This window comes from Osmerus eperlanus, chromosome 1, assembly GCF_963692335.1.
Source record: "Osmerus eperlanus chromosome 1, fOsmEpe2.1, whole genome shotgun sequence".
Lineage (NCBI taxonomy): Eukaryota > Metazoa > Chordata > Actinopteri > Osmeriformes > Osmeridae > Osmerus > Osmerus eperlanus.
The window spans coordinates 14262325-14271670 of record NC_085018.1 but is presented as its reverse complement, the minus strand read 5'-3'; the positions used below and the strand labels follow the sequence as shown (position 1 = coordinate 14271670).

Genomic DNA, 9346 nt, shown 5'->3' with positions numbered 1-9346 from the left:
TGGGTCAGTATCAAGATCTACCTTACATCTACTTTAGACTGGAGACTCCAGCTGAGACCGGCTCCACACTGCTTCTCTAGCCTATGCTACTGGCTGGAGAGAAAGAGAGAGAGAGAGAGAGAGAGAGAGAGAGAGAGAGAGAGAGAGAGAGAGAGAGAGAGAGAGAGAGAGAGAGAGAGAGAGAGAGAGAGAGAGAGAGAGAGAGAGAGAGAGAGAGAGAGAGAGAGACTCTCTTCATCCCCTCCTCCCTCTTTCTTCTCTTTCTTTCCTTCTCTGCACTCCCCATTTCAAATGACTTTGATCAAAGGATCTTTCCAATTAACGTATATCCAAACACTGCGTCTGGATTAGAAAGAGCTGTGAGCTGGTGAGCGCGTGGTTGGCTGTGGCCTCATGAATAATGGATGAGGTTTAATTGCTATGGTGGATGAGGTGGAGCGGGCCGGACGTGAGCAGCAGTGTACACTGGGGTAATGAGCTGGGGGAGGCTGGTGGAGGCTGGGGAGGCTGGGGGAGGCTGGGGGAGGAGGAGGACGAGGCTGGGAGAGAAGGCGCGCAGGAGGAGGAGGCTGGGAGAAGAGAGGAGGCTTGGGCAGAGGAGGATGCTGGAGGAGAGAGGGAGGCTGGGCCTGGACTTTGTTCTTCACAGGCTGTTCTCACCCTTCCCAGGCTCTGTAAGTGTGTATGTGAGTGAGTGAGTGAGTGAGTGAGTGTGAGAGTGAGAGAGAGAGAGAGAGAGAGAGAGAGAGAGAGAGAGAGAGAGAGAGAGAGAGAGAGAGAGAGAGAGGAGAGAGAGAGAGAGGAGAGAGAGAGAGAGAGGTGTGGGGGGGTGTGTGCAGGTGTGCACAGTTGGAGGCACAGCTGCACATGGGCGCCAGACACTCCCTGAGTACGGGGTACACTCCCCGTCCAGACACACACACACATACAGTAACAGCTGCAGCCAGCCAGTTATCCAGCCACCCAGCCAGCCAGCTTAAACTAACCAGGCAATGTTTAAGGAGTTCAAGTCCATAGTGACCCCAAATACAAGACAGTTCATGTGCATTTTTGTATACATGTATGCATTGACTAGACTTCATTAACTGGACTACAAGTCATTGCAAGAAGCACCCTACACTGTTCTGTACTCTGTACAATAATTGTTAAGTTTTTTAGCAACACAACGGCTAGTAATAGCAGGAAGTAGCACACCATACTGTACCCCATACATCAACGTTTTGTTGATTTTTTGTTTTTGTTTTTTCAGCAAAATGACGGCCAGTTCACGGTGATCCAGCTGGTGGGCATGCTGCGTGGCATCGCCTCGGGCATGAAGTACCTCGCCGAGATGAACTACGTCCACCGCGACCTGGCAGCACGCAACATCCTGGTCAACAGCAACCTGGTGTGCAAGGTGTCCGACTTCGGCCTGTCCCGCTTCCTGGAGGACGACACCTCCGACCCCACCTACACCAGCGCCCTGGTGAGCCCCTCCGCCATGGGCCGCACTGCTGAGGCAGAGCGCCCCTCTGGGTTCCTCTCTCCTTTCTGTTGTTTTCTCGTCTCGTCTCGTCCTCTCCTCAGCCACTCCTTTTATTCTCCTCCCCTCCTTTCTCCTCCTCCTCTCCTCTGTTACACTCCTCTCCCAGGGATTGAGTCCCCCCCACCCAGCGTTTAGTTTCTGTGAATGCTCTCTCTTTCTGTCTGACCAGGACACCTCAGGTTGCCCCTCTCCTACACCTCTTCCTCCTCCACCTCCTCCCTCTCCTCTCCCTCCCCTCTCTCCCCCTCCTCCCCCTCCTCCTCCTCCCCCTCCTCCTCCTCCTCCTCCTCCACCTCCTCCCTCTCCTCTCCCTCCCTTCTCTCCCCCCCTCCCCCTCCTCCTACCTCCTCCTCTCCCACCCCTCCTCCTCCCCCTGTCTCAGGCTGTTGTCTCTGTGTTGCCAGGGAGGGAAGATCCCGATCCGGTGGACGGCGCCTGAAGCCATCCAGTACAGGAAGTTCACGTCGGCCAGCGACGTGTGGAGCTACGGCATCGTCATGTGGGAGGTCATGTCCTACGGGGAGAGACCTTACTGGGACATGACCAATCAGGACGTACGTACCTCAGCTCTCCTACCCTGTGCTGTGTTTCTCATTCGCCCTGACCTCTGCTACCCACCTACCCCTCATTTCCCTACTAATTCCAAACACCTCGGATGATCTCCATAGAAACACTGCTGGAGCTTCCCTCTGAATTTCATTATCTCCATTCAGGTCCTTAGAGGTCCGTTCAGTCAGTGTGGTTCTGGTCCCAGACTGGAGAGCAGGGGCTTTCAGGCTGGTTTGATGTGGGGTGTGAAAGCCCTCCAACTTTACCACAGCGAAGTCATCACATCATTAGTGAGAGAGAGAGATAGGGAGAAAGGGAGAGAGAGAATGGGGGAGATAAAGAGAAGAAAGAGCTAAGGGGATGGAGAAAGACAGAAAAAGAGAGGGGATAGACGCAGAAAGAAAGAGTGAGAAATACAAGAGAGAGAGAGAGAAAGAGAAGAGAAAGAGCGAGAGATGGAGAGAAACATGAGAAAGCGAGAGAGCGGAGATAGAGAGAGAGGGAGAGGGAGAGAGACCAAATTATGAGGAGAGATAATGAAAATAGTTTCAAATTGAACGTGTGAACGCTAATGTGCTAAGAGGTAGTGAGGGGCTCAGCTGTTATCTTCTGACTGCAGCAGCTCCTGATGAGGCTGACGGCCCACTGGGGGCTTCCTGGCTCTCATTAAACCAGGCCTCAACGTAGCTCTGGAATGGCTGCCGTAATGAGCAAGGGATTACGGTCTTCTCAGGTCCCTCCTCTAGGTCGTTATGGAGCATTGGTCATGCATCCCCCCCCCCCCCCCTGCCAAACACACACACACACACACACACATGGTTAGATGTCCCCTGTCACCTACAAATATCATTGCTTCTACTCTGAGAGGATCCTTGTACTCTCTGTCTCGTCCTCCACCTCTTTCTCCTCCTACTTCTCCTCTCCCTCTCTTTCCTACTCTTTCTCCTCTTCTATTCCTTCTCTTTCTCCTCCTCATCCTCCTCTTTCTTGTACTCCCTTAATTTCTCCTCGTCCACCTCTCCCTCCTTCTCCTCCTCCTCATCACCTCTCCCTCCTCCACCTGTCCCTCCTCCACCTCTCCCTCCTTCTCTCTCCTATCACCTCTCCTCTCCACCTCTCCCTCCTCACCTCTCCCTCCTTCTCCTCCTCCTCATCCACCTCTCCCTCCTCCACCTCTCCCTCCTCCACTCTCCCTCCTTCTCCTCCTCCTCATCCACCTCTCCCTCCTCCACCTCCCTCCTCCACCTCTTCTCCTTCTCCTCCTCCTCATCCACCTCTCCCTCCTCACCTCTCCTCCTTCTCCTCTCCTCATCCACCTCTCCCTCCTCCACCTGTCCCTCTCCACCTCTTTTTACTTCTCCTCATCCACCTCTCCCTCCTCCACCTCTTCTTCTTTATGCTCCTCCTCCACCACCTCATCCCCCTGTAGAGCCTCATAGGAGCCCTTACAGATCTTTGTCTCCCCTGCAGGTGATCAACGCCATTGAGCAGGACTACCGGCTGCCCCCACCCATGGACTGCCCCAGCGCCTTGCACCAGCTCATGCTGGACTGCTGGCAGAAGGACCGCAACAACAGGCCCAAGTTCAGCCAGATCGTCAACAACCTGGACAAGATGATACGCAACCCCACAAACCTGAAGGCCATGACTCCGCTGTCGTCAGGGTGAGCGGAGAGGGAGAGAGAGAGAGAGAGTTTTTGTTTCTGTTTAAGATTAGTTTGTCTTTTGTGGTTTTGTGTGTGTGTGTGTATGTGTGTGTCTTCAGGCCATCTCTTGCTGTCATTGATATATTCCAAAAAGAATCATATGCATCTGATTCGCCCTCAACGGTGGAAAACAACGTTTGTGTCTCTGTGGTGCCGTGGTGCCATTCGTGGCCAAGCTGGTTTTCACCAAACATTCAGTCTCTTGTTTCTTTTGGCGCCGAGCGGTTATGTGAATGAAAGACTTTTGGTTTGACGAAACCAGTCGTTCTCATATCGCTGTAGGCACAGAATTATCTGAAGCAGTTGCATACTTCAAACAACACATTTTGAAGTCCTGTACAGTCCATGTTCTGGGTGTCAGTTTCCTGTGAGAGTCTAGACTTCTGGAGATTTCGAAATGCTGTGCCCGGCGGCGGTTTAAAGTTGTGTGTGGGCAAAGGAACTGATTTTCCACAGACTTTGAAACACATACCGTCTCCTCAATGCCTATCACTTCATTTGGAAAGAGCCCTTTACGACAAATCAATTTGGAAAATGTCTGGTGCGTGAATAAGGTCAAAACTATTTTCTCCTGGCCTATAAAGAATAGGATTTGTGGAATATTAGAAACCCTAGGTATTAGCCTGTATATTGTCTCTCCTCAGTGCCACCAAAGAGGGAGAGAGAGATGTGTCACAGTCTTTCACCTAACAATTAGGAAAGCGTGTCTGCAGAGCTATTCAGAGATTTGATTCCTCTCTTTTTCTCTCTCTCCTACCCTCTCTTTTCCCCTCTCTCTTCTTTCTGCTCCTTTTTGTTTCTCTGTCTTTCTCCCTGTCTCTTCCTTCTCTCTCTTTCAAACCTTTCTCTTCCTCCCTCTCCCTTTCTTCTCTCTTTCTCTCTCTTTCAAACCTCTCTCTGCCTCCCTGTCCTCTCCTTCTCTTCTCTCTCTTCTCTCTCTCTCTCTCTTCTCTCTCTCTCTCTCTCCATCTCTCTCTCTCTCTCTCTCTCTCTCTCTCTCTCTCTCTCTCTCTCTTCCTCTCTCTCCCTTCCCTTCTCTCTCTCTCTCTTTCAAACCTCTCTCTTCTCCCTCTCTCTTCCCTCCTCTCTCTTTTTACCTCCCCTTCTCTCTTAATCCACTCCCTCCCTCTCTCGTTCTCCCTCCTCTCACCCTCCCTCCTTCTCCCCTCCTCTCTCTCTATCTCTCTCTCTTGTCCTCTGTAGGATCCATCTGCCTCTGCTGGACCGCAGTGTCCCAGATTTCTCCTCCTTCAGCACGGTGGACGAGTGGCTGGACGCCATCAAGATGGGCCAATACAAAGACAACTTCGCCAGCGCCGACTTCTCCACTTTCGACCTGGTCTCCCAGATGACTATGGAGTAAGTGACCAATCACAGAGCTCCAAGGCCTTGGATATGCAGGTCATGCAGTTGTATAATTTGTTCCTGATAGGACTAGGTACAGTACATGGTAGAATAGCACTAAGTAAATAGTACCAGGTACAGTACATGGTACTAGGTACATGGTACTAGGTATGTAGTTCTAACTCTATAGTTCTAGGTATATGGTACGTTATACTAGGGGTGCTGTATGAGAAATGTTAGAGGCCCTTGGGAAGAAGAGTTTCAGCCTGGGCTGCACGGCCACGTGTGCCTGCTAGCTTTAGCTTTAGCTCCCTGGAGCCCACAGAGAGACAGGGCCTAGGAGAGGACCAATCAGAGATGCCCGTGGACGTGGATGTGTAGGGAGACTGCGTGCAGCGTGGGAAGACGTTATCCAAACCCACGTCACCAACAGCCTGTTCACCGTGTAGTAAATAGGACAGGCATTGTTCCAGGAAGCCTGTCATCGCAGTCCTTGCAGGTTGGAGTATTTAATGCAATAAGGCCCATTACCGGGTAGGGTAATAGGAGCACAGTCCCAGGAATCTCGTTGTTTTCGAGGATGAATTGTGAGATAAACAGCCTGCAGTCTTGTCTGGATCTGAATGGGGAACTTGCCAGTTAGCCTTGATCTGACTTGTACTGCTTACTTTGGCCCCAGCGAGACATCCTTGTTTACTTGTGCTTTCCCCATAGTACCTCATCTGGTTTAGATGGAGTCAAGTGGGAGGACTCGCAAGCTTTACTCTGACCTCTCCTGCCTCTGTTTCCTGCCTTTCCTGTCTGATCACCGCTGCGGCCTCATCCACCTACCACTCTCCTTTGCTGTCTCTCACCCCTGCCTCTGGCTCCTGCCTCCATTCTGTCCAGCCTCTGACTTTTGACCCATGTGCTGGCCTTGTCTCCCCTCTCTGATCCCTGTTCTGCCTCTTACCTGCCTCTCACCTCTGTTCTGCCTCTGTCTCCTGACCCCTGACCTCTGTTCTGCCTCTGTCTCCTGACCCCTGACTTCTGTTCTGCCGCTGTCTCCTTCCACAGGGACATCCTGAGGGTGGGCGTGACGCTAGCCGGACACCAGAAGAAGATCCTCAACAGTGTCCAGATGATGCGGGCCCAGATGAACCAGATCCAGTCAGTGGAGGTCTGACTCTGATGGAGGAGGGGAGAGAGAGAGAGGGAGACAGAGAGATAAAGAGAGAGTGGGGGAGAGAGAGAGGGAGAGAGAGGGGGAGAGAGAGAGGGAGAGAGAGGGGGAGAGAGAGTGGGAGAGAGAGGGATGCAGGGTTTGGGGTGAGCAGTGGGGGGAGGATGGAGTGGAAGTGTTTTCGTGTGGCGGTCCGGTCCCTGGTGCCCTCTCCAACCCCTCTCCTCCCCCATGCCCACCCCCATCCCCCGGCATCCCCATGACCTTTACCTTTGGGATGGTCACTGCCGGGTTGTGGAGAAGATGTCGACGTGGTGACCCACCACCCAATGAGACGCCAGGATTACGGAAGGCCACCGATGAGCGGCATCTTTCTTCTTCCATTTTCCACAAATCGATTAGTTTGGTCTTGGAGAAAAATTTGGGTTTGTTTGTTTTGAGAATTTTGTAAAGATTATTTTTTTTTATGATAAAAAACCTGAGAAAACACAAGCCATCTATATACATATAAAGATGGCTTGGTGTTGTAAGCTAGGGGCACTGAATAGTAAGGCTACCCTTTAAAAGGGCAAAAAAAAAGAAAAAAAAAAGAAAAGAAAAAGGATCTTTGGGAGACGAGGCCTACCTTTTAGAACAGGTCCCCAAATCTTCTGTGATGTTTCCGTTTGGATATCTCACGGTGTTACGCCTCCTCAAAACCATCGTGTAGAAGATCAGAGGAAACCTGATGGACACTCCCAACACTGACTTGGGAGACAAATATGTGACGTAAATGAAAACCATGAAATGGAGCTCTTTGGGCAAAGAAATTCAAAATGTCTTCAAATATAAATCGACACCGATTTCCTTTCAACTCATAGCGAGTAATTTCTTTAATTGTGTGAAATTTGTGATGATTTGCTTTCGCACCATGCTTCTTCTCACTGTGGACAAATGGATTTTTTCAGTAATTTTTTCTATGAGAACATCACAACCTGCCAAATGGACCATCTTCCCCTTGTACCTCATCATGATCCTGTACATATCAGATGCACTTGACATGGGGGTGATGTCATCACTATGCGCCGGCCATACGCAGGTACCAAGCCCTGTCTGACTGTCCTCTCAGTTCAGGAGCTCATGGATTGACTTTAAACGTGTGGTTGACTAGTGGGAGGGTATTTGTTGTTATAATTATTATCTTTTCCTTTTTCCTTTCTTTGCAAAGATGTTAGTTGTGAATTTTGAAGAATCAGTGTAATAAACTTCAACAAACAAACTTCCTCTATAGAGGTATAGAAAAAAAAGAGAGTTGGGTTGTTTTCCCTTTGCTGTTTACATAGAAGGAACTTGAGTGCACATAATGTTTAGGTCGTCACATTATCTAGCATGTTCCCTCCATGCTTTCAGTGGTGTGTGTGTGTGTGTGTGTGTGTGTGTGTGTGGTTGTGTGTGTGTGTGTCTCCCAGTGTGGAGAAGCTGCTGTGAGATAGCATGCTGAGTTAATGATGGATTTCACAGAGGGCTTTGATTTGCCACAGTACACAGCAGAACACTGTTCTGTAAAAGGCTGGATTTGACACACTTTACTGAAGAAGAATGTGCTTACATCACATCTAGCTTTTTTTGCTTCTAGATTTGTTCCTTCTAAAATAGAAAATGTAAAAAGAAAAATTTAAGTTAGGGTTTTTTAATTATATACCTGGTTGTTTTTGGTAAATTGGAAATGATGAAACAAAACAAACAAAGTCTGTGTTCATTATATTAATATCATTATTATTATTATTGCAATGTGAGGGTTTTCCTTACTAAGGTCAGACTATCAAATGCAAATCGTTGGATCTCTGGATCTTCCACGACATTTTAGAGCCGAAGGAGAAAAAAAAATCCCATTGGTTCACACGAGACCTTGTAGATAACAGTCGTCCACTTTTCATTTTTGTGGACTATTATATGTTCGCTGTACAGCGTTAGCCCTGACTGAAGAACGGGCAGCCGTCAGTTCTCGCCAGTGTTGTTGTGGGCTACGTTTCGTCTTGGTGGTGGTGGTGATGCTGTGTGTGTGTGTGTGTGTGTGTGTGTGTGTGTGGGGGGGGGGGGTACTCAGTCCATCCAAAGCCCCTTAACCTATCCACTTCCCCCAGAGATGGTGAATCACAGTTTACAAAACCAGCCAAATGAGACGATCCCGGCTGAGCCCCCACCCCCGCCCCCAGCCCCGTCCCCTACACCCTCCCGCTGGGCCGCCGTGATGAGACGGAGCTCCAGAGCTCGGTGCTGAGTCAGAGCCAGGCACGGACATCCAGCTGTGGGGGGGGGGGGGCCCTGATCACAGTTACCTCACTGTCGTGGCAGCATGTCCGTCTCTGTCATCCCTCCCTCCCTCTCTGTCTCTCTCTCTCTGATCTCTCACCATCTCTGCATTTCTGTATCTGTCACATAATTTTCTCTCTATGTGCCTCTCTTCATTCTCTCTCCCCCCCTCATTCATCTCTCTATTCTCTCTCTCTCTCTCTCTCTCTCTCTCTCTCTCTCTCTCTCTCTCTCTCTCTCTCTCTCTCTCTCTCTCTCTCTCTCTCTCTCTCTGCCACCTGCGTGCGTCCCCTCTCTGGTCTGTTTGTAGTCACATCAACAACAGTAACAACAGTGGCAGACGGATGGTCTGTCTGTGTGCTGACTGACCCCTGAACCCACAGGCGGGCGACATTAGTCCCTGCAGGCTCCCGACTCCATGTTCTCTCACAAACTGCCTTCCTTTCAGCCTTTCATCCTTTCATCCACCCACCCACCCATCCATCCCTCACATCCATCCATCACATTTGTCCTCCTCCAGTCTGCTACGGTCCATCTCTCATGCTTCTCTTCAGCTTCGCGTCTTTGTAGCTTCTCGACTGCGTCGCTCCTTCACCACAGATAAAGAGCTAAGCTTTACAGCTCCCGCCATTTTCTTCCCAGAGTCTCCTCCAGTAATGGCAGTGCCCAGACTCCTAACACCCTCCATCCAGAGTCAGTCTTCGCTGGGAGGATGGAAGTTTCACCACAATGCTTCAACTATACCCTTCTCCTCCATGTAAGGTCCTA

General features: G+C 50.2%; 1 protein-coding gene across 1 annotated transcript in view; it reads left to right on the top strand.

Annotated features, from left to right (window-relative positions):
- Nucleotides 1–8569, top strand: part of ephb2b (eph receptor B2b) — a 109315-nt gene extending 100746 nt beyond the window's left edge. The window contains exons 6-10 of the mRNA XM_062456282.1: nucleotides 1250–1465; nucleotides 1930–2079; nucleotides 3545–3738; nucleotides 4984–5139; nucleotides 6181–8569. Coding sequence (XP_062312266.1) covers nucleotides 1250–1465; nucleotides 1930–2079; nucleotides 3545–3738; nucleotides 4984–5139; nucleotides 6181–6289 — 825 coding nt within the window. The 3' untranslated portion in view covers nucleotides 6290–8569. The remainder of the gene's footprint in view (nucleotides 1–1249; nucleotides 1466–1929; nucleotides 2080–3544; nucleotides 3739–4983; nucleotides 5140–6180) is intronic.
- The last annotated feature ends 777 nt before the right edge of the window (nucleotides 8570–9346 follow it).